Below are 25,865 nucleotides of genomic sequence, written 5' to 3' on the forward strand. Positions count from 1 at the left end.
CCAAGCTTCGGAATGGAGTCAGGAAATACCAGTAAATAGTCCTTTGGGAAATCAATTACAAAATTGGCACGAATTACCAAATTATAGAGGAAAGGACAAGAAGAAGATGATTAAGTATTGTTGTTTTATATGGGGTGAAAAGATATTGGAAGAGGAAGCACAATCTGGCCCAAATATGGTTCCTCCGAGGACTGGGTTTGCCAAAAATTTAAACCTATATGTACTATTCTATTCTGTTAAATGTTTTGTCTGTATATGTTGTGTTGGTATTTCTGTGTAAATGAAACTCTGTGTGTCTCTGTTTTTATCTGATAAGTTTGTAAATTTAGCCAGCCAGCAGGAGCAGAAAGGCTGAGCTGAACTGTCCTTGAAATTCCTGTTACTCCCCTTCTTCAACCCCTCCATATTAGTTTCAGAGGGGCAGAGGGACAAGGAGGGAGAGAAAGGGAGAGAAAAATTATTTTACTGTTCAGTTTATATGGTTGGTAATAGCAAGTAAAAGAACGTAGGAGAAGTGTCAGGTTAGGAATAAAAAGAAATGTTATGTGCAGTTTCAAAGTGGCTTGAAGGAAAGGCAAGAGAATTTAAGCAGGTAGAGATGATGAGAGGAGCAGGGGTACTGTGTAATCAGAAGGCTTGGAAGAAGTACAAAAGGGAGGGAGGGAATTTATCTTTTTCCCTCAGACCAAAGAGGTATGCTAGCAACCATTTAACCATTTTCTGCCTCACCCAAAAGAAGAAATTTTAGTGTAATGGGAAATAACAGAAAGTTAAGTGAATTCATTCTGGTTGTATTTTGTGAATAGGTGAAATGTGTCATTCTTAATTTAACGTTTAAGACAGGTTAGAATTTATTAAAGTCTGGTGTAAGTAAGCAGAAGATTAGAAAGTAAAAGAAGATCTCAAGTAAGGAACTTAGAGCTGAGAGTTTTGAATTTAGGTTTAATTAGATCAATATATTTGATGCCAGACAATGTATTTAAAGTAAAAAGATAATACGTTTAGGATTTTCTTTCTCTTTGCAGAGTAGAAGGGCCAGAACGGGGTGGCCTTGGGAATCCTGGCACAAATAAGAGGAGGGCAGAGACACCCCGTGGCATTTCTGCCAAAAATGTTAGATCCAGTAACAAAAGGATAGGTATTTGTTAGATGTAACATTAATCTAATGTAACTGTTACGCGATTTTAAATTTTGTAATTTATTACATATAGATTGAGGTTTTAAAAGGATGTGATAGAAATTTGATAATTTGAAACTTACATTTGGTTGTAAAAAAAGAGCGGAATAAGTTAAAGGCTTCTTTTAAGTTTTAAGTAAACTTAAATAAGTTTAAATTTTTAGGTTATCCATCAAAATATTGTATTAGAAATTGCATTGTTAAGTTAATTAATGAATTGGTTAAAAAGAGCTGTTATGAATTTTTTTTGTAAGAGTTTCCTTGTTGTAGTATTCTTATTGAGAAAATGAGAACACTTTAAAAATGTACATGTATATATATATAGGTGTGATTTTCAAGCCTGTTCCATCTGAGGATGTATTATGTTAAAAGTTTATTTCTGCTGTTGAAAAGGAAATTTTAGCTAAAATTGTTTTTGCCATGAATCAAGCATTTACTCTAAAGTTATGTTTGTAAAAGAAAGTTTATGGGCAAATGTGAAAAGGCTTTGGGTTTAGGTCTTTTCTTGTGATTTCTGTCAATTAGTTTCAAGGGGATTGTGATAAATTGTAAATGGTTCATAAGAGAGGAAATATTTGTTGTATTAAGAAATACTTTGTAAAATCTTTTATATGGGTTTTTGGAAGTCCTACTTATCCAATTTGTATCTGTAAGTTACAAAAGTGGAAAGAATTTAGTTTCTCTAATAGGATATGAAAATGCAATTGATGTCATCTGAAATTTATTGTTCGGGTTCATAGATAAAACAATTTGTTATCTCTTATGAAAATTATGTTTGCCATTTGTAATTCTAATGCTAAAACCTAAAGCTGGTACACTGTGTGTATATGTGGGAAAAGAAGCAGTCCTCAGGCTAGTAACAAGTACAGCCCCAGCAGCTGAGGAGATTGTATATAGAACTTGCTTGGTGAGAATTTGAAAATGTATAAGAAATGATCTTCAGTGATTGGCTTTTTAGGGCAAATTTAAGATCTAAGAGGTAAATAAGATCCCTGGGAACATTCTTTCTAAATCTAATGGGAATAAATAGATGTTGTATCATTGTTCCATAGAACAAAATTGGGATTTAAAGTTAACTGTAATTGTATTTTATTTACAGAAGGATTCAGGGAAAAGAATCCCTTTCAAAAAAAAAAAAAGAGGGTGGCCACAGGTGGTCTGGGAGCTCCAGGAATGGTCTTGATGGGAGTGGACAGTAAACTGGAGATTTGGACTGATAGAATTAAGAGTGGGAAGTAGAATAGACTTGGGCATAGTGATAGAGTGGACCTTAGGAGGGCCGGTTCACGTGGAAAAAAAAATCAAGGAGTTTTCAAGGTGAGGTTTTCCAGGGCCTTTAGACAAGTGGGACTAAAACTCTTTTGGGCTAATGGATAAAGGTCCCAACTTGGAATGAGATCTTTACATGTAAAAGCAATTAGTATTAAAACAATTAACTGAATTAATTACTGAGACTAAATCAGAGACATCTTCAGTTTGGGAAAAAGAATTTCAGTCTAATTTTGTTGGAGGTAGGTAGCCTCTGGTAATATTTGGCATTGAAAGTGAAATGATTGTTTTGATTTGAATTCATTCCATGAACATAAAAATTCAAGGTAGAACTTATCACATGTGTAGCTCATTCTTTTAGATTGAGCAAGGTTAGAAAGGGATAAAGTAGTTTGGGAAACAGATATAAATCTATTAGAGCAATGACATGATTGTTATTCAATCAGGAACTAGAACATGTATAGAAAGGCATGTAAGCTACTTAAGACTTGCTTCAAAAGATGTTCCTTGGCCAATGTGAAATTAGTCATGTTTGAAACTGATTATTGGAGCTTGCTATTTTAAGATTTTTGTGGGACTATTAACTGACTGTTCTTCTAACTCCAGGTGTGGATAGCAAGAAAGGCGGTCTGAGCCACTGATCCATGATACCAGTAAGCCTGTGAGATGCTGGTATGAACTGCAAAAAGGTGATCTCATGGGAAGGTTGGGAGAGTGGCTGTTCAGCCTGGGCTGAGGTAGGATTCTCCTGACTCAATTTCCCCACTGACACCTGGCAGACTTGAAGCCTGGCTGAATGCCAGTTGACAATCTACTCCTGCCTGGAACTGACGTGAAGTAAGGGAGATGTTGTTTCCCTGCAATGTCCCCACTTTTAGTGGCAAATTCCTAAGATCAGAAGTTTTGTAAGTAATAATACCAGATGTGTTGAATAATAGATTGTTGGTAGGGGAACATCTGAGGTTAAGTCTAAAATTGAGCTAAGAGGTTTAGGACTTTAGACCAACAACAATAAGTTAGGGTCCTCTAATTCTTAGTAATAGTGTGGAGATGATTAGGTCAAGGGCTTGTGAGACTAGCATGCATAGCTATTATTTTGTCTCAGTTGGTTAATGTTAAATGAAAAATGGTTTGTGGACTATATTGTAAATGCTTTAAAAGAAGCATCACATGATCAGAAGTTGGAATTGTTTTATGATGTGATATGCACTGTGTTAAAAATTATTATTTATTGTATTTATGTAAATACTGGAGCCTGGTATTGACTCCTTAGTGAAATCTCATCTTCCTAATGAGGGAATGAATAATGACTTGCTGTGAAATGTAGAAGCTGCATTTTAATGTGAATTTTCTTTTCTTTTAAAAAAAATGACAATTTGTCAAAGTTTCAATTTTGATTTTTGTAAGAGTGATAGGAATGGTAATCTAAGATGGTATTAAGTTCAGTTTTGTAGGAGAGTGGACATCTGGATTTCTACAAGAAGATAAAGAGAAGAAGATGCTGAGATGCTGTGCTGAAGACTGTTTGAAGGAGCATCCAGATCAGAAAACTGCATAAGATGATACTTCTCCCCAGACTGCTGTATGAGATGGAACCTCTAAATGGACAATTCATTAACTTACCTTTCCCTTTGAATCTCTGTATGAAGGGAAGGATTCATAAGGGAAAGAATGTGAAGGAGTCATGACTATGACTATTTGTGGAGTTGCATATATATGGATAGTACTAAGAATAACACAGAATATAAAGAATGGGCATGGAAGTGGGAGAATGGGACACATAGGATGATGTTTGATACTTTCTGGAGTGTAATCATTAGAACTGGGGAGAATTATCAACATTGTATATGGAAGAGGAAGCAACAACTATGGAGGTGTAAGTCAGAGATCATGAAAGGGGGACCATTAGGCCTGGGCGATGTGAAGTACTTTCTGGCTGTGGATTATAGGGTAAGACTATTTCTAGAGGAAAATCCTGCTTTGAGAGAACATTATTGGATATGTGGACAGACAGCTTATACTCACCTTCCGTTAAACTGGAGGGGTGTTTGTTATATTGGATTGGTGAGACCTAAATTCTTTTTCTTGCCTGAATCAGGGAAATGGCATCTGGGGGTTCCTCTATATGATGATCTAGCCAAAAGGAAGAGGAATATTGACACCTCCGTCACTCAAACTGGAAATGCAAATGGGTGGGGTGACACTTGGCCTCCTGAAAGGATAATCAGAGAGTATGGGCCTGCAACTTGGGCTCAAGATGAGAGTTGGGGTTATAGAACCCCTATATATCTATTAAATAGACTAACCAGACTCCAAGCAGTAGTTGAAATTATTACCAATCAAACAGCAGAAGATTTGGACTTATTGGCCGATCAAGCCACACAAACTAGGGAAGCAGTACTGCAACATAGGTTGATCTTAGATTATTTACTTGCAGAAGAAGGGGGAGTTTGTGGGAAACTCAATTTATCTACATGTTGCTTAAAAAATGATGATAATGGAAGAATAGTGAAAGAGATCACCAAATATATCAGGAAGGTTACGCATGTTCCTGTACAAACTTGGAACTCCTTTTTCAATACGTCTTGGTGATCCTGTTTTGAAGGGAGCTGGTGGAAGAGATTACTGTGGTTTGGCATCATAGCAATTAGTGGTATCATATTTCTTCCTATTTGTTTACCTTGTTTGATTTCACTTATTACGAAAATAGTTAGAAATTCTCTACTAAAACTTGCTAGAGCAGAAGAAAGGACCGAAGGAGCCATTCTGTTGATGATAGGAAGGATGGGCACTTGTGGAGACAAAAGACAAGAATGATCCTGATTGGGATGAGGAGATTAATAGACAGTGTGAGGTCATGTTACAGAACTGTGGTTGAAATATCTGTGAGAAGTCTTCAGGTTAATAAATAAGAGGAGGGATTGAATGGGATAGGTTTAGTGAAGACTTCTCAGATTGTAATTCTTCTCCCAGGGGTGAGATAAGACTGAGAGGCTCAAGGTTACTATATTTTTAGAACAGAATAATTCCATATAAGGATATAAAACTGTGTAGTACATTAGGGTCTCAATGATTGGATAAAGTTGACCTAATTCTTCAATGTCTTCATTTCAAAAGGGATTGGTTAGATTTCATGTCTAGAATGTAAGATCATATTCTCAGCTAATGAGAATAATGGTCAATGCGGGGGGAGGAACTTGTGTTAGAGTCTATATAAATCACTGCCTTTTCTTTGTCTTCAGCTTTCCTACTCCAGGTGAACTGCTGTAGGACTGTCCCGATTCTCGAGAATCTAGTAAATCAACTTTCTGTCATCACTTTGAGAGACCTCTGAGTAATTGATTTATGTAGGGACCTGAGCCATCCCACACAGGTATGACTATGTCATTCTCCAGATCAAAAATCTTTGGTAACTGCTAGGTGTACCCTAAGGAAGCCACAGGAAAAAGAGAAAGGCTACAAAATATTTAAAGCATCGTGTGTGTATGTGTGTGTGTGTGTGTGTAACAATTGGAAAAAAAGTTAGATTCCAGTTACTACAGGAACGGCTAAACAAATTGTGGTATGTACATGTAATGACATATTACTGCTTTGTAAGAATGAATAAACATGATGACTACAGAGAAACATGAAAAGACTTAAATGAACTCATACAAAATGAAGTAAACCAAAACCAGGAAAACAATATACACAATGACTAGTCAATAGTCAATAAATATTTATTTATGAAACACCTACCTTGTGTAAGACACAGTGCTGCTAACTGGCGGTACAAATACAAAGGGAAAAAAGGCGAGGAATTTACAGTCTAATGGAGGAAGACAAAACATAGAAGGAAACTTAAAGGGGGAGGAGAAGGTACCAGAAGCAGAGGCACAGTGAAGTCAGTCACAGACATCCCAAAGTAGTTCAGCCACATGACAAATAAGATTTTGAACTGAGCTCTCTCCTTAAATGGCTTCACTCTGGTGAAGATTCTTTTTGCCTCATGCCTGGACTAATACAACAGCTGGCTGATTGGTCTGTCCACCACAAGACTCTCCCCACTCCATGCCATCCTCCCCTCTACTGTCAAATTGATCTTCCTAAAGCTCAGGTCTTGCTATGTCACATCTCTACCCACTACAGTAAGTGTCTCCCTATCACCTAAAGCATCCAATATAAAATCCTCTGGCATTTAAAACCCTTTATAACCCAGCCCCTTCCCACCTTTCCAATCTTCTTAAACCTCTCTCCCACTCATATAACTCTCATCCAGTGACACTGGTCTCCTTGCTGTTTCCCAAACAAAATACTCCATCTCTCAGATCTAGGCATTTTCATTGGCTGTCCTCCATGCCTAGAATGCTCTTCCTCCTCATCTCTCCCTCCTGGCTCCCCTGACTTCCTTCAAATCCTAGATAAAATTCCACTTTCTACAGGCAGCCTTTTCTAATCCTTCTTAGCTCTAACAAATTCCTTCTGTTGATTTTTTTTCTTATTTACCCTTATGTACTTATTTGTATATAACCGTTTGTATGTAGTCTTCTCCATTAGCTTGTGAGCTCCTCAAGGGCAAGGGCTTTCTTTTTGCCCTGTTATATAACCCGAGCACTTAGCACAGTGCCTGGTGTGCACTGCTAACTACTGTCTCATCTTTTGACCAGCTTTTGTCTTTTTTGCCTCCTTTTCTATATTTCTTTGAGAATATCATTTATGCCATTTTTTGCACATGTTATTGTTGATAAATGACAAAGCCTACTTATAATCCTCACGTATAATTTTATTAAATATTTTGTTACTTGTAATTTTGATTCTCCTAAGATTATGTAGTCCCATGTTTCATACCCATATAACCTTGAAAACACTGGTATTAAGGACATAGATTTTTGAGACAGTGGAAAATTTCCATTCATTGAAAGTGAGTGGGATAGGTTTAGTGAAGACTTCTCAGATTGTAGTTCTTCTCCCAGGGGTGAGGAAAGACTGAGAGGCTCAAGGTTACTATATTTTTAGAACAGAATAATTCCATATAAGGATATAAAACTGTGTAGTACATTAGGGTCTCAATGATTGGATAAAGTTGACCTAATTCTTCAATGTCTTCATTTCCAAAGGGATTGGTTAGATTTCATGTCTAGAATGTAAAATCATATTCTCAGCTAATGAGAATAATGGTCAGTGGGGGGGGAGGGACTTGCGTTAGAGTCTATATAAATCACTGCCTTTTCTTTGTCTTCAGCTTTCCTACTCCAGGTGAACTGCTGTAGGATTGTCCAGATTCTCGAGAATTGAATAAATCTCTTTTCTGTCATCACTTTGAGAGGCCTCTGAGTAATTGATTTATGTAGGGACCTGAGCCATCCCACACACTATTTTTAATAGAAAATTAAAACCTATCTTTAATTTCTTTAATATAAGGAAGGATTTTCAATTTCTTAAAAAGGAATTTAACTTACTTATGAAAGCTGATTGCAGAAAAGTTCCTCCTTATTTAGAAATATTCTTTGCATGCTTTGTCTTGCTACGGTATTTCCTGCTGACAAATTTTAAAGAATTTTAAATCTTGATTAGATATTTAAATGAACATAATACTTGTGAATAATTCATAAAACAGGGCTACATATGCTCACTGAAGGTATTTGCCAAAGCAATGCAAAATGCCTTGTGCAGATTCTATATAAAAGGACTTTATATTCTCCAAATATTCTCATTCACAGATTACATTTTACTAATTGCAACAAATGCTAGAACACCAAGGGGTAGATAGAAATATAGATAAAGGTATGTAGATATAGATACATATATAGATATACGTAGGTAGATACAGTCATAATTATAGCCTAAACAAAGAATTGAAATATGCAACATGTTATGCCCAAAATTGAGCAAGAGGACATTAGACTTGATTGCCCTTGGGAAATTACACAATACTTTTGTGTGGGATTGCCCAGGTCCCTACATAAATCAATTACTCAGAGGCCTCTCAAAGTGATGACAGAAAAGAGATTTATTCGATTCTCGAGAATCTGGACAATCCTACAGCAGTTCACCTGGAGTAGGAAAGCTGAAGACAAAGAAAAGGCAGTGATTTATATAGACTCTAACGCAAGTCCCTCCCCCCCCCCCCACTGACCATTATTCTCATTAGCTGAGAATATGATCTTACATTCTAGACACGAAATTTAACCAATCCCTTTGGAAATGAAGACATTGAAGAATTAGGTCAACTTTATCCAATCATTGAGACCCTAATGTACTACACAGTTTTATATCCTTATATGGAATTATTCTGTTCTAAAAATATAGTAACCTTGAGCCTCTCAGTCTTTCCTCACCCCTGGGAGAAGAACTACAATCTGAGAAGTCTTCACTAAACCTATCCCACTCAATAGGCAGTAGTGATCACTAAAGGGAACTATACAATATTTCTTATATTTCCATTTCAAGAATCAGCAGCAACAGTTCTTTCTGTTGACAAACATTTTCAAGAAGCAATAGTTGTAGATTGGGTGGCAGTGAGGGAAGAGGTCATAGACTCTAGCACTAGAAGGGACCTTAGAGGTTTAACCATCTCATTTTACAGATGAGGAAGCTGAGGCCAAAGAGGTGAATTCAGGTCAGTTGGTTGTAAACAGCAAAGTCAGGATTCAACCCAGGTCCTCTAAAATCTATTAGACCATACTGCCTCTTAAAAAGGGAAAATAAAGGCATTCGTGCCTTTAAGTATCCCTAAAGCTTAGTAGTGAGAAGAAAATACTCTTTCCTTACTGTGGTAAGAGGAAAACAAAAAACAAACTCCTCTAAAATGTCTGATCCTGTGGCCTCCCCTCAAAAATGGTTTTAATGTAGGGTCACAGAAAATACAAAGGTTTTATAGCCTACAATAAAATGGTTCTTTGTCTTTTCTCACTAATTCCTTAGTGTCACATTTAACAAAATAAGGAAACTACAGATAATAGAGGTGTTTACAGATTAGCCCCTTCAGCAATAAATAACACAAGGATTTGCTCACCTACAGATATTGAAGCTGCTTATCATTGTTAAAGTCTTTCACCTTTTGTAATGGTTGCTGACACTTTAACCCAAGCAAGTTAAGAGGAGTCCCTCCCTTTTTCCTTTCCTGTAGCCTTACACTGATGAGCATAATTCGTAAGACCCTTTTTATCTGATTTCATCAGATAAAAACAAAGACAAGACTTAAATACCTGCTGGAGTTGGCACCAACTGAGAATTAAGAACCCATATTCAGAAGATGTATTTGCTTTATACCTTTCTTGTTCTGTTTTCCTTTAGTGATGGTTTCCATCCTAATTGCCCAAGAAGATGCAGTTGTGATTCCAAACACTCTGTCCAGTGCTATAGACTCATAGAAGTACCTTCCTGGATACCTTCTACAATCAAGAGGCTTTATATCAGCCACAGTAAAATAAAAAACCTCAAGGTAAGGATGTCATTTCTTACTCAAGGTAATTCTTTTTATTGGGAGGGAGGAAATCAAATTTAAAAAGACAATGTTTAAACAGGTATAATTTTTAAGTCAGAGCATTTTTGCCAACCACCAACCTATCCTAGATTAGTATAATGGATCTTTCCTCTAGATTAAAAGAAAAAATATGATGATCATTTTTTGTTTCCCTCTTATTTAATAATATTTAAAGAAATGGCAGGAATAGTTGAAAAGCTCCCAAGAGTTCTTTGCTTTATGAGATATGAATGACCTTTTATGACAGCACTGAAAAAAGAGATCCAACGACCCTACAGGTGACTGTGTTTTTTGAAACATGTTCATGTAGTAAAATATTTGTCCAAGTATTGTCACTTTATGTTAAAAGGCCCTGGTTATATAACCATTGATTTGCTATATGGCTTACATGCCAAATAAGACGTCTTAATCATCATAAAGATATTAAGTTGATAATGCAGTATTGGGATAATCAATCCCTATCACAGGCAAAATATTAATATCTTCCTGAAATTATTCAGAGTTTCTATAGCTTATGCATTTGTTCCAACAAACACCAGGTTCTCAGGATAATGTTCTCAATTCTATTCTTTATTTTTTGAAATAATTTTTATTTTTCAATTATTAATTATTTTTTTTCTTCCTCACCTCCCCCCACCTAAACAGGGGAGGAGAGAAGGGGTTTGTTTCATATAAGTGTAGTAAAGCAAAACAAATTCCACATTCAAAAAAGTATTTCTCATTCTGCATATTAATCTATCATATCTCTGCCACGAGATGGACAGTATTCTTTATAGTTCTCTATAATCACAATTGATTATTTCATTGATCAGAGTTCTTAAGACATTAAGTATTTGTTTTAACAATCCTGTGCTAGTTTTTATTTTTTCATGTCAGGCAAGCAGTGGATATTGAAAATTATGCTGGAGATTTGCTAATTTTTTTATGTAATCAAAGAATTGTGTTTTGCTTCTGGCATAATGGAAAAGGTGTTCACTGCCTGTAAAGAGCAGTGTGATACAGTGGATAAGAAAAGTAGTCTTGGAGTTTATGAAGTAGTGGATTCATAGTCCTGCCTCAGATATACTTGAGAACAAGTCTTAACCTCTCATTTTCCCAAGCAACTTTCTGAGATTTTAAATGGCAAAACTCTAACTAAGTTGAATGGATATAGGAAATTTTCTCCCCAGAAGTTTCCAATACTAGTAAAATCACGGGGAGAAAAAAAATAGTTGAAAAAGCATTGGCCTGGAAGCTAGTTTTAGTACCATCACTAATTGTGTGACTCATGGAAGTTTTTTCCTATTTTCTTCTCTGAGCCTCAGCTACTTTCTTTATAAAATGAGGGTTTAGGAACTAGGCAATTTCTTCTGTTCCTTCTAGTTCTAAATTTATATGACTCCAAATAAACCCCATTGATCATTTCAGTTTTTCCTAATTATGTATTTAAAAGTGGAAATACCAAAGAGGGCTTTTGTGGAATCATCTTGGAAATAGAGTGAATATACTGGATCTTCAGGCATCCTCTTTGCTTTGTTAACTAGAAAATTCAACAATAATTGCCAAATAAAGGTGAACTCATTATAAATAAGTGGCATTGGATACATGTCAAGACTGAAAAATTAGAATTGATTTGTGTTTATCTGCTGATTTACTTTTTCTTGGATAATATTCAATTCCAGGTGGCATATCTGGCTTATGTAGAAGATCTGTATATTTGAGAAAGATAGAATTTAAAGAATAGGATGTTTAAATAGCTTCATAGCATAACTAGGATGCTCTGAAAATATGTGATATTCAATTGTGGGAGTGTCAAGTAAACATGCTAATGATATAAGACAATATTGTTTTGTAAACAATAAAAGCAAATTATACCTGACCATAAGGTTAATTATTTAATAAGTCAATTGATCATTTTTAAAAGTTCACCAGTCAATAAGAGTACTTCTCCCAGGATTTAAATCCAAATTGACTGTCTTTGGGTAAAACAACTCAGAACTCTCAGGCTGATGGAAGTAATGGAGAGCAATAAGCTAGGTGATTTTTGGAACCACTTTGATCTCAAATAACTATATTTTACTGGTGAATACGATGGATGATAGGTTTGAACTACAGGAGAGATTCCTAATTGTTAAATGAAATGGAACTTCCTCATCTCATTTAGATTGTTGCTGTTTGTCTTTCCTTTTGGAAAAGGATCAATAGCATCACAAGGATGATGTCTTAACTTGTGACTGAACTAAATATAAGTGGGGAAGAGCTGAGCAATGTTATCAGCCTCACTGTCCTCCAGACCCTCAGCTTAACCATATGTGAAGTGAATCACGGAGAAGAAATATTCTCCGTAGACTTTTTTCTGGTGCTTATCGACAAAATAGGTTAAAGCTAACTGATTGGCAACCTGAGGGGCGCAAATGGAGCAGTAAAAAGTTGTTTTATTTTTAATAACTTAAAATAAAATTTGAATCAAAGAATAAGGCATTGTTTTATGTCATCAGAAACAGCTACTCATGTAATGCTACTGCAAAAGGTATTAATACTAAGTACCAGGTGATTTGCAAGCATGATTTTTGGTTGAGAATCAGATCTCCATTTATTATCTGGGGGGAGAAGGGTACAAAAAATGATCCATAAAGTAAATATGGACCCTTTTTTGTGGACTCTTTTGGACATTCTTGGTTTGGGCGAAACCTACCTGGAGGTAAGGACATAGAAGAGGTGATTCAGGTGATTTTAGTGGATCTTTCCCAACTCCCTATTTCTGACTTTATGAACACTGTGCTATGTAATTAATTGTCATACATATCAATCAGAAAATACAAGCAAAATATAGCCATTAAAGGGGTAAGGGAATTAAAAAATGATGCTTTTCCTCTTCTTTGAAAAAGACATATTTATTGGTGTTATATGCCTACTACTGCCCAGTTTGAGGTTGTGATCGGGTGGATCACTTGAGCTTGTGAGTTTTGAATTATAGTAGGGACAGTCTGCATTGATTTAGTACTAGTAGCAGGAAGCAGGGGGAAGGGCACCAGGCTATCTATAGAGGGGAGTAGTTTTGCTGGAGGAGTGGAAGGAGGAGGAAAAGGGAGAGGGAAAGGGAAAAGGAAAGAGAAGCAGAGGGAGAGAGGAAGAGAAGGGAAGAAAGAGGAGAGAAAGGAAAAAGATAGGGGAAGAAGGGGAGAGAGGAGAGAAGAAGAAAGAGGAAAAGAGAAGGGGAAGAAAGGAAGAGAGAAAAGAGAGGGAGAGAGAAAGGGAAAAAGAGGGAAAGGGGAGAAGGGGAGAAAAAGAGGGGGGGAGAAGAGGAGAGATGAGAGGGAAGGGAAAGACAAGGGGAGGAGGAGAAAAAGGGAAAGATTGGGGGAAAAAAGGGGAAAGTGGAGGCAGATGATCCATTTTTAAGTCTTAGTTCTGGTACTGTCTAGCTATGGACTACAGGCAAATCTTTACTTCCCTGGACCTCAAAATTTTTTCTATCTGTGAAATGAAGAGTGTGGATTAGAGGATGGATCTTTAATTCTCATCCAGTTCTAAGATCCTAGTGCCATAACTATCTCATCATAACTCCCTATTTTCTAGCTTCTTTTTGATCCAGGCCTTTCACTCATTCAGTGAAAGTGAGGGGAGGGATGTGAGGTGCTCTCAGAGCCTTGTCTGTCAGATATTCTGAAATCATTACTGCTGTGGAAGGCGAATAAGTATATGTATATAACATCCTGACCCATAAATGCAAGATCATCCACATGTTCTTTTTGTTTCTTCATTAATCTTTAGCATTGTGAAGTAGAAAGTTACTTTCTCTAAAAAAGAGTTTGGTTTTGAAATAGAATATGGTTGAAAATTTTTGTGTCATATGAATAGATTCAGGAAAAGGGATTCAGAAAATAGCTGCCAGGAGTATAGCTTAGAAAGGAATGCAATTAGGAAAATGCTTTAATATTATTTTTCATAAATATGTAAATTTTTAACAGCAGAAAATTCTAGTCTTCATACCACAGTGATATTTATTTTAGGATAAGTAAAATAATAAAAAATAAAATAAGTAATTAAAAATCTAGAATAAGTAAAACTTCCTCTTGTGACATTAGTTATCAAATTTTCAAATGCTAATGTGTGTGTAATAATCCTACCTTGTCTACAGTGCATAAATGCTTTATCTCAAATAACAGATCTAGCACTAAAAGATCCTTAGAAGTTATCTAGTCCAAACCTCTCATTTTTCAGATGAAGAAGTTCAGCCATGTTCTTAGTCACAGCAATGTGTCAACATTCAGTACATTGAGTGGTATCTGACAGCAATATCAATATAATAGAATTTGTCAAGATCTCCATTTTTAAAGCTTTATGCAAGATATATCTTTTACTTCCTCAAAAGAATGATGCTGTAAATATTTTGTTGTATATGAGGTCTTTTTTAAAAATCATCTTGTAACAATATGCCTGTTTAAATCTTGGAACAATACGTCAAAAGTCAATTTAAATCATTTTTCTTATACAGCTCCAAATTGTTTCACAGAATGTTTGGCCCAGGTCACAGCTCCATCAAAAACATGTGACTATTGCTCTCTTCTTGAAGCTCTTCCAGTATGAGTTTTACATTTTTGTCATTTTTGTCAATTTTTACGTGTGTAAGATGAAACCCCAGAGTTTATTTAAATTTGCATTTCTCTTATTCTTAGTGATTTGAATCACTTTTAATGAAGTCACTAACAGTTTATGCTTTTTCTTTTGAAAATTGTTTATATAAAATATATTTTAAATAGATAATGGAAGAAAATATGAAATACTATTGGTTTTGTTTGTATATGCTGTATAATATTTTTCATGATAATGGGATGTTTCCCCCCTGCAGTTATCTAACATCACCAAAACACTGGCCCTGGAAGAATTTATTCTATTGGCCAGTGGCACGGAGTCCATTGAAAATGATACCTTCAAAGCTTTGAGCACCTTGAAGACTTTGGAACTCTGGAAAAATAAATTAACACGAATCCCTACCACCCTCCCAAAGAACCTTGAAGTGTTGAAACTCAATGATAATTTGATAAATGCTTTGCATGAATCAGATTTTGAAGACTTGAAAAAGTTACAAGTACTTGAACTGCAAAACAATATGGTATCCTCTCTCTCCCTCAATACACTCTCCTCCCTTGTTAATTTGCAAAATTTGGTATTAGATGGCAACAATATAGAATCTCTAACTGGCCCATTTAAACTTCCTCACTTAAAACATCTGAGTATGGAGAATAACAAACTACATTTTCTACCAGGGAGCTTCTTTGCATCTCTTCAATCTTTGCAATTTCTTAGTTTAAGTGGCAACTCACTGACTATAGTCCCTAATGACCTGCCAAAGTCTTTGCTTTCTTTAAAGCTAGAGAGAAACCAGCTCCAAGTAGTAAGATTTCGAGAGATGAAACATCTGGAGAACCTTTCTCATCTTTTTCTTTCTGCCAATTCACTTTCTTCTATCGAGGGAGCCCATTTCCTTCCTAATTTAACAACACTTAAGATATGTCAGAATCAACTTCAGACGTTGCCTTTGCAACTTCCAACAAGGCTACAGAAACTAGACTGTAGTAGCAATCTAATTCAGAAAATAATGCTTCAAGACTTCCAGGACCTGAAAGACCTGAAACATTTGTTTCTAGACAACAACATGGTGAGCTTATTTGAAGTGGGAGCTCTTCAGAAATGTGTTCAGCTTTCTAATCTGGCCCTGGAACAGAACCTTCTGCTGTCAATACCTCTCAGGCAAGTGACTAGTTCATCTTGTCATTCTTAATAATTTTAAGAGATTTGGTACTTTTGTAGACATTTTATGGGCTAGGAGCTAAGCAGAGGAATTCCAGTAACTCTCTGGTATCCCTGGGGAAGCTAGGAGTAAAGAGAGTCATTTATTCAGGAAAATAGGGAAGTCTGCAGTTCAAATACAATCTTCAGTTTCATTTCATCCAGCCCATAGAGAAAATGCTCAGAGGTGATGCCTCTGTTTATGCAAAGAGTTAAAAAAATATAACCATATATATACAAATTAAGAAATAAAAATACAACATAGTTTAAAAAGTCCTCAGCTGCTTTTTAACATTTTAAAGGATAGTAGATGGAGGTCTTGTATGAAAAACCTCTTTGCTTGGCTGGGTCTGTGTTGCTCTCTATGTTGGTTTGTGTGTATGTCCCTTGTAAGTCATTCTCTGTATACTTCTCTTTACCTTTCTGCCTATGTCTTTTTCTCCTCTGTCTTTTAATGTGTCAATGTTTCTTTTTCCATCTCTTTCCTCAATGCCTTAATTTCTTCTCTTCCTCTACTCCTTTTCTACTTTTCCCCTTTTATAGCTCATAATTTGTATTATTTGTATTATTTCTTTAGTCATATGTTACTCAAACCAGATGAATGGAACATTTTCTATTTTTGTACAACAAAAAACTCAATTGCTCAATCAATTGCTTGTGTGTCCTTCAAAGGAATTTTGCCCCTTATCAGACAAAGACTACTGATGGGGGTGGAGGAGTGGGGAGGAGATTTATGCCCTTGATTTATTATTAGACAATGTTATGATCCACCTATGTTTTAGAAAAATCATCTTGGTAGTTGAATGGAAGATAGATGGATGAATGTATTAGAATGTAGAGATATTTGAGAGAGGGAGACAAGTTAGAAACTATTGCAATAGTCCAGGTGAGAGGTGATGAGATCCTGAACTAAAGTGACTGTGTGAATGTCTCAGAAGATGCATATGAGAGATATTCTGATGGCAGAGAGCCAAATCAAGGCAAGTCAAGAAGCATTTTTAAGTATCTGCTACTTGCTAGATGCTATGTTAAGTGCTAAGAGTACAAAAAACAAAAACAAAATGATAAGATCTGGCAATAGATTTTATATGTAGGTGAATAAAAGTAAAGAGTGGAGGATGATATTGAGGATGAGAACCTAGGAATAGAGTGATACCATCAACAGAACTAGGAAAACTGGGAAGAGGAAAAGAATGTGTGAGAAAGATGACCCAAATTTCCCCTTCTTTACAAATTTTCCTGAGTGAGACAGGTGATGATGTTGATGATGCTAATGAACATTAATTCATCTGACATATTGCAAAAACTTAAAATGCAAGGTGTTTAATCAGAGTTCAGATTAGAAGGATATACTAAATACTGGAGGGCATGGAAGCAAATGTTTATTCTTCACAGCTCAGGAATACATGCAGTCCATTATGCCCAACTTAGTCCCACTGGACAAGTATGTGACCATTTACACTGGGATAAATGTGCTGTGGTCAAAGGAGCTGGGCTTTATCAGTTAATGTAGGGGGCATAACTGGCTCATGCTGATGGGTACTAATCATAATTTTAACCGTGCTATTGCAAACCAGATAAATGGGAAAGTTATAGCACAATGAAAGTGTCTTTAGAGGTTTCATATAGAATCTTTGTGTGTGTGTGTGTGTGTGTGTGTGTGTGTGTGTGTGTTCTGCTGTGTGTGTGTGGAAGTGTTCCTTTTTGGCATTTAAGTTCATAATAAGAATTAAAATAAAAAATAAAAAACAGACTATTGCTTGGTGGAAATAATACCACTGGAAATCATGTATTAGTTTTATTCACTGTGAACTATCTGATTGGTGTCTTAGATAATGAACATGAAGGACATGACAGTGGATTTTACACTTATTGGAGTTATGATAATAGTAAGGGAAACAGAGGTATGGTTACTATGTCCTTTTTAAAATTTATTTATTTATTTTTAGTTTTCAACATTCATTTCCACAAGATTTTGAGTTTCAAATTTTCTCCCCATCTCTCCCCTCCCCCATCCCAAAACACCTTGTATTCTGATTACCCTTCCCCCAATCTACACTCCTTTTTATCACACCCCTCCTTTCCCTTATCTCCATCTTCTCTCTTTCCTTGTAGGGCAAGATAGATTTCTATACCCCATTACCTGTATTTCTTATTTCCCAGTTACATGCAAAAACAATTTTCAACATTTGTTCCTAAAACTTTGAGTTCCAACTTCTCTCCCTTCCTCCCTCCCCACCCATCCCCACTGAGAAGGCAAGCAACTCAATAGAGGCTAAATATGTGTAATTTTGCTAAAGACTTCCTTAATAGTTGATTACTATATCCTTATGGCCTCTGCCAAACTGCTTCTTGAAAGTATGGATAAGTTCGAGGAGGTTCTCTTCGACCATGCACCTATGTCAAATTAAAATATGTGTGTATATGTGTGCACATGTGTATCTCCTTATATTTAATAGTTTTATCATTTTCACCAGTGGATTTTACTGAGTGTTCAATTTGCTTTTTTGAAAATAGCCAACACTGATGTCATTATAGGATACTTTTGTGAAATGAGTTTATCTGCTTTTTATGCAAATGTTGAGACTGTGCTTTAAAACTCCATCTTCCTTTAATTCAGAAACATGAACTGATATACTCCTCCCCTTGAAGAGAACTTTTTTTCCCTTTCCCTTCTCAATGTATTTCCCTCCTAATCCATATAGGTTTTTATGACTCCTCTAATAGCTTGCTTCCTATCTTACCATTCCTTCTCTCACTCCTTGCTGACTCATCAACCATACTATACCCTTCTAATTGTGGGTATACCTCAAGTTTCTGGCCTAAACCTCTTTTCTTTTTGCTCTACAGACTCTCCTCTCTCTCTCTCTCTCTCTGTCTCTCTCTCTCTCTGTCTCTATCTCTCTGCTCTCTGTCTCTCTCTCTCTCTGTCTCTCTCTGTCTGTCTGTCTGTCTGTCTCTCTCTCTCTCTCTCTCTGCTGGACTTCAGTCCTACACCACCGATTGCCTACTGCAAATGTCAAACTAGGTGACCTAGAGACACCTCAAACTTTTCATGTCCAAAAGACAACATCTTTTCTCAAAAGTCCTCTCCTTTTCCAAACTTTATCATTTCCTTCAATGGTACCATGATCCTTCTAGTCTCCCCAGTTCAGAACCACAGCATTTTCCTTGACTTCTCACTCTTTAATTCCATATATCCTCAGTTGTCAAATCTTGCAACTTTTGCCTGCCCATCTGATTCCTCTTGACTCCCATAACTCTCATCTTAGTTCACACTTTTATCACCTCTCACCTAAATTATTGCAACAACTTCCTGATTGGTGTCCCTAACTCAGGACTCTAGTCCCCTTTATACATTATTACCAAAGTGATTTTCCTTAAAAACAGAACTGTGTCACTCTCTAATTAAGCAAACTCCACTGAATCTCTTTTGGCTTCAAGATGAAATCTAATTTCTTTAATTTAGCTTTTAAAGCCCAAGCCCTTTACAACCTGGCCCCAACCTATCTCACTAACCTCATTGAGCCCTCCTCAGCAATCCAATCAAATTGGCCTTGTCTCTATCGTTTGAAGATGACACTCCATCTCCTAAATGCACGTCTTTCCATTAGATCTCTCCTATGCCTAGAATTTATTCCCTCCTTCCTTCAAGAAATCATTTATTCTCTTTACATTTGTTCTATATGTATTTATAAATGTAGTTGTTGTCATTCCCATGTTTCCATTGGGGAGTAAGCTCCTTGCAAGAAGAGAGCTTGTTTCATTCGATGTATTTTTATCCTCAGTGTCTAGTCCAGTGCAGGTAGTAGAAGGCATTTGATAAATGCTTGGTGATTTGCCAACTGATTGATATAATCAGGGAAAAGACTCATTTCCAGTCAGATGTACCTAGTCTTAGATACATAGTAAGATTTCAATAAATATTTTTCCTCTGAAAATAAAACTCCACAAATGTTATTTCTAGACCTCAGTTGTTTCCTAGCCCTGCATGATCTTAGTAGTGAAATGCTCACATTTAATTCATTTCTAGTGAAATGTTCAATCATTCCTAGGTGGGAAGAAACAAAAGCTATACATCTGTGACTATCTGTGAACCTTTTACAGATGCTCTTCATATTAACAGTTGTTGGCATAAAATTAATTTGATCTGGGTCTAACTTAAAATTCAATTAAATGATTAAACTGTTAAAATGTACAAAGTTACTTTATATTTATCTGCTTCTTTATTAAATAAATTTTATCCCAGGGGTATGAAGAAAGTTTAAATTAAGGCTTTTGAAATTCCCAAGTAAGTATGAATTTGTATATGTTTGTATAAATATGAATAAAAACATAAAATGAAACTAATTAGACTAGGATTATTTTCCAGACTACCCAAAACTTAAAATGAATGTCAAGTTCTGTTAAACTAAAATAATAAGTAGGAATTTGACATCTGTATTCATTTGGACTACAAGCTATGGATTTTTGTGCTAAAGACAATAAGAAAACTGTCCAATTGCCAAGAAATATGGTTGAAATCATTGGACATTTCCTTCCTAAGTGGCAGGTATGGGACTGTGACAAACCAATACTCTTTTTACCACTCAAATAATTCAAAAGGATCCATGATCTCATCAATGTTGGTGTTCCTTTTAAGGATAAAGATCACAATTTATCCATGAATGTCCATTTTGTACCACTTTAGTCCATCTCTCATGCAAGTTCCCTATAAGGACCTCACCCCACTGTTTTGAAGGCCTTCTTTGTTTCAACTACACAGCAATGAAAGGAATGGTCTTCCCATTCATTTTATCCATGGTGCATTAATACATCATGAGGTTAATACATGAATATGCAGTGTTGGGGATAGAGTTTTTCATATAAAATCTCCTCACCTCTCATGATTAAAAAAAAATTAATTGCACAATTAGTGGATATGTGACTAAAGATAGGCATGAGCACAGCAGGAAAAAATAAAACTGTATAGGGGCTCCAATGAATCACAAGCTGAATATGAGACAGCAAGAAAAGGTTGTTATCAAATAAATAAATATACTTTGCCCTAATAAAAAGTTATAACTTGGCATTTTTAGAAAGTAATTCTGCTTCATTTGTCATTAGTCTTTATGTAAATAACAGATTCCATTTTAGTATCGCCATTTTAAAAGAAGAAAGGTAAAGAAAATGAAACAAAGAAGTCATTAGACAAATAGAAAATGAGACATGTGAGACAAGTTCAAAAGGGTTGAGGTAACTGACTTTGATGGAAAATAGGAACCTAGAGGATGAATTCATAGCTGACTTTAAGCATACAAAGTTTTAGGCTTTTTGACTAAAATAATCTTTTGACTAATCTTTTGACTTTCTTTTTCAAGGGAAACACAATTATAAGTGTAATGAGGGGCTAGTGAACATACATAGTGTGTTTGATTTAAGGCAGGGAAGAGGCTTGAGAACCATGCTTCCAAAAGGCATAATGATAGGTAATGAATGTACCCTGCTCCTCAATTCATTCTCATTCAGGATCCCGGGAAAGTCTTCTGGATTGGGACCATGAACAATGTTCAAAATTCCGTTAACTCATTTGGTTAATTTGCTACAGATGTCAATTTTTTTAAACATAGGGGAGAATTTATTGGAGAGAGGGGTAAGGCATTTTCTTTACATGTCATCATGCCCTTCCAGAAGCAGGCTCCCCATCCTCTTCCACATGAGGACTGTGTTGACTGAGAGTGCTGTTTCATGATCACTAATATCCAACCCTGCTTCCCCTCCCCTATACACACACAGAAGAAACATGCTTACTCGTATTAGTAATTATAAAATGCTTTTCCTAACTTTCATTCTTACCTTGTTCTGTTCTGTATCCAGGCTTCCAGATACTTTAGCTAGGCTCGATCTAAAAGGAAATGCCATACAGGATATTGGTGAGCAGGAGCTAAAGGATTTGAAGCAGCCACAGGTTCTGAACCTTCGAAATAACAAGATATCTGCATTAGATCTCAAAGTCCTAGAAAGTTTACCTTGGTTAAGGTACCTTTACCTGGATGGAAATCCTTGGAACTGTACCTGTGGTCTTCTCAGGGTTAGGAAGTTCCTGATGGCAAAAGGCACTGATGTGAGAGGAGGGCAATGTGTAGCCCCAGCTGAAAGACGAGGAGAAAGCTGGATGTCATCAAAGAATATCATGAGACACTGTGAAGGCCATTCCCATCTAACTGAGAAAAGCAAAGAGATCAGAAAGAAACCCAAACCTGAGGACCACCCTAGCATCAGAATGAACATGGATGATGACTATTATGATTATGAAATAGATTAAGTGTGAGACCAAAATAGTTTCTAAAAAAGAACTTTTAAAGCTCTAATTCTTGCTACCTAGGATTACCACAAAACAGAGGTGGACAGCACCACACATTCCATCATACATTTTGTTCTATGAGGGTTTTTTTTAGGGGGTCATTTTTATTCTTTTCTTAAGAAGTGGGAAGAGAATTATTAGAGTTTGGATTGAGAAGTTGAGATTGTGAAAGGAAAGATTTCTTGTTTTTAATATGGTTTGCCTGCTCTCCATATTGAATTTTTTGGGAAAATATCGAATTCTAACATGATTCCAAATGTCAGGAGAGTTCCTTTTGTACAGTGATTTCCATCAGTGTCCATTTCAATCACTTTGAGATCATAGGATTATAGATTTGGGATTGGAAGGATCTTTAGAATTCAGCCACTTCAAACTTCCTATATTTACAGATGAGAACACTGAGGTACAGGGGGATTAAGTGATTTATCCATGACCATACAATTAGTAAGTGGCTGAACCAGGACTTGCACCCAGATCCTCTGATTTCCACTGCAAAGCTGGCAAAGCAGATAATTTGAATGAGGATTTCTAAAATCCTTTCCATCTTTAAATCTATGATGCTATGAGCCTATGAAGGTGACATTCTTTATTCATGAAGATATTACTAACCTGCCACCAGTTAAGCTTTGTGCTTTGAATTATTTTTGTAGTAGCTATAGTGAATCTGCCCCCAAACCATTCATACACTCGAATCTGTTCCTTTAGTAACAAATAGAATATATTTGAAAGATAGCTGATTGTAGTGGACTGTGATTTGTGGCTATAGGGAGGGGTATGCCGGCAAATGTTTAGCAAATAGCTCTCTCTGGGGGAAAAATGTACCTATTGACACACTTTTAAGTTTATTCTGAATTGTTAACATTTTCTCCATCATTTTCTTAAGTCCAAACAATCAATAAAATAAGAAATTAAGCCTTAATTTGTACGATTGATACTATTTTCCAAGGTACAAATGCTCACACTCAAATTTAACAATTGGCTTTCACCAGTCCGTATGTAGGAGCTGGCTCCAGGAGTCTGAATAGTTGGCTAAAGACATGCAAGTTTATGCACTTAACCAGTACTGACTGGACACTTGCTGTTTGTTACTGATACCCAGCAGAGGTCACTGTGAAAAGCATTTTTGGGTGAGGAGCACTTTTTACCCCTCTTCCTTTACCAAGAGTGGGTAGAATTGGCCACACCCATCTCCATTCACTGGGGCTGGTTCAGGGAGCAATCTTGTCTAAAGGGTCAAAGAGATCTTTCTGCATAGAGATGAGGTTAGCTATTAAAGACTTTAGTCTCCTGTAAAGAACCCAGTTCCTTTATCCACAAAGCTTAAAAATATAAATTATAAATAAAATTCACAAGATGCTCCAAGTCCCCAGGCAATCTATTGATTGCTAAACTGGGAGGGTTAGTCTTCCAGCAAGCTGAGTTTGTTGTAATCAATTATCTCTTTGCCACACTATAGCAAAAGCATGGATTCAGAACACAATTAAAATTATCTTCTCTCCATCTAGTAAAACATTTTCACTCCCTGTTGAATTTTCTGAAAAAGTAAAGTAGAGCTACATACCAGGGAAAGAAAAAGGTATCAGCCACTCCAGGACATAAAAAGAGGACAAAAAGTGTCCTCTTTATGTCATTGCTGCTGTACTTAGCACAGCTCTTTCTCTCTTCAATTGTGATTCTTCAATTCCTCTCAAAAGAGATTAAAAACTTCTACATTCTGTGGAAAACTCTACCCTCCTGTTTTTACCCTAAAATCTCTTCTTTTTCTGAGCTAGGAAGAATTTCAAATTCCAGGGTCCTTAGTAATTTAGGGCCTTTCATAAGGCAGTTAATGTAAGCCTCGTCAAGACTATCACATATATTTTTCACATATGCATATACTTGCTTAAAAAAAAAAAAGACATAAGCTTTGTGTTTTTTTTTTTTAATTTTGTGTTCCTAACTAAGGATAGTGATAAATGAATAATACCTTTACAATTAACAAAACACTTTCATATAATTTATATCTCTAGAATTTCACAGTTCCAAAACTGGACTGATATTGATGTAGACAGAAAGAGTGCCCTAAGAGTTAAAATAATATTGATTGACTTTGTAAAGCCCTTGGTGCTCTAAAGTCTTCCCTTACCACAAAACTTTTCCTAATCCAGGACCCTATAATTCCCTGTTGCCACCACTCATCCTGGGGAATGGGATTTCCTTATCTTTTGTCATTCATAGTCCTCACCACAGAGCCTTTATCTTGCAAGACTTACCCTAGATCTCCAACCCCCACAAGAAAACCCTAAAATCATCCTATATAAATCTGGTCCTTTTCCTATATCACTGCCTTTATTTAGCTCCTTGCTAAATCTCAGGCCCACTGCTTTTGGGTCAGTAAAACTCCCAGTGGCTACAGAGAGGGTCTAAGTGAATTCATTCACATTTTGAACCAGCTCTCCCATCCCTCTCTTCAATAATATCGTTGCCCTTATGTTATAATTGAGGAAACTGAGGCTTGGGAAGATTAATTGACTTACCTAGGGCCATGTAGCTCATTTATAGTGAAATCAGGTTGAAGTCAGGACTTTTGATCCTTAGGTTCAGTATTCTTTTAAAAAATTTCTGAACAAGCATTAAATAAAACGAATATTTCCACGTACAAAGTAGAGTAGATAACAAGGATTGTACATGAAACTGTGAATTACTCTTACCTACAGCTTGTTTTTCCTATTAAGTTTGTAATAAATTCAATGTTGCTTACAAAAACTCTCTTGTTCATCTGTTCTCTTATGAATTCCTGTTTGCTTCTGTGCATTAAAATTTTTTTAATGACTTCCCCCTTTTCTTCTTTCTTTTGACAATACTATTGTTAGCCCAAATTATCTCCTCACATCCCTCACAAACAGAAAATCAAAAAGGAAAACTAGAACTTGTTATAGATATGTATAGTCAAACCAAACCTGCATATTGACCTTATCCAAAAATGCATGCATGTTTCATTGTGCACTGTGAGATCACCATCTCTGGATTTGTGAGTGCTCATTTCATTTGTCAGACATATTAAGTCTTAAAAGTTTTTTTCTTTTATATTATTGTGCTATTTTTTAATTAAACTGTTTTTTAGTCATGTCCTACTCTCCATAATCCCGCTGGAGGTTTTCTTGGCAGAGATAACAGAGTAGTTTGCCATTCCATCTCCAGCTCATTTTATAGATGAGGAAACTGAGGCAAACAGGGATAAGTGACTTTAGAGAGTCACACAGCTAGCAGGCATCTGAGGCTAGATTTGAACTCATGAAGATGAATCTTTCTGGTTTTAAGCCCATTGCTCTATTCACTGCCCCACCTAACTGCTCCTACATTATTGTAATCATTATATAAATTGTTTCCGTGATTCTGCTCACTTCATTCAGCATCAGTTCATACAAGTCTTCCCATGTTTGTCTGAAACCATCCCTTGTATATTTCTTACAGTACTGATGGAGTGATGAGACCTGGATCCCAAAAAGGAAAAACAAAACATGTCTTTGAAAGCAACCCAGTCCCCAAATTTTCTCATTTCAGAAGATCAGATCACTGGCACCTCCACCCAAGGCACTTGACCCAAAACAGCCTGCTTAGATCACCTAATTACCTTACTTGACATTCATTCCTTTCACTTGTTGCACCTGGCCCACCCTGGACTACTTACCACTCCTTAATCCTACCCAGATTCTTTTCTGTTCTTTTTGTACATAAGCATTAGCCTCACCCCCATTAAGTTACAGGTTCATCAGGAACCCTGACTGCTTCTATTGGCATTACAATAAAGTTTGCCTCTTGACTAAGTGTGTGAGTTCATTCCAGGCAGATGTTGATGG

At 36.2% G+C, this 25,865-nt stretch overlaps 1 protein-coding gene across 1 annotated transcript; it reads left to right on the forward strand.

Moving 5' to 3' along the window:
• Positions 1–9,680: 9,680 nt before the first annotated feature.
• LOC140523785 (nephrocan-like) lies at positions 9,681–24,490 on the forward strand. Its single transcript, XM_072638450.1, has 3 exons — positions 9,681–9,869; positions 14,743–15,644; positions 21,540–24,490. The coding sequence occupies exons 1-3, from the start codon at positions 9,681–9,683 to the stop codon at positions 21,985–21,987; spliced, it is 1,539 nt and encodes a 512-aa protein (XP_072494551.1). The 3' UTR covers positions 21,988–24,490.
• Positions 24,491–25,865: the final 1,375 nt, after the last annotated feature.

This window comes from Notamacropus eugenii, chromosome 2 (assembly GCF_028372415.1).
Source record: "Notamacropus eugenii isolate mMacEug1 chromosome 2, mMacEug1.pri_v2, whole genome shotgun sequence".
NCBI classification, from domain to species: Eukaryota; Metazoa; Chordata; class Mammalia; order Diprotodontia; family Macropodidae; genus Notamacropus; species Notamacropus eugenii.

What these genes read in the sequence shown, in the direction of transcription:
- LOC140523785 (XM_072638450.1), top strand. Translation starts at nt 9,681, where the DNA reads ATGTATTTGCTTTATACCTTTCTTGTTCTGTTTTCCTTTAGTGATGGT. An exon ending in GTAAAATAAAAAACCTCAAG is followed by an intron (nt 9,870 to 14,742) that starts GTAAGGATGTCA and finishes TCCCCCCTGCAG; the next exon opens with TTATCTAACATCACCAAAAC. An exon ending in CTGCTGTCAATACCTCTCAG is followed by an intron (nt 15,645 to 21,539) that starts GCAAGTGACTAG and finishes TTCTGTATCCAG; the next exon opens with GCTTCCAGATACTTTAGCTA.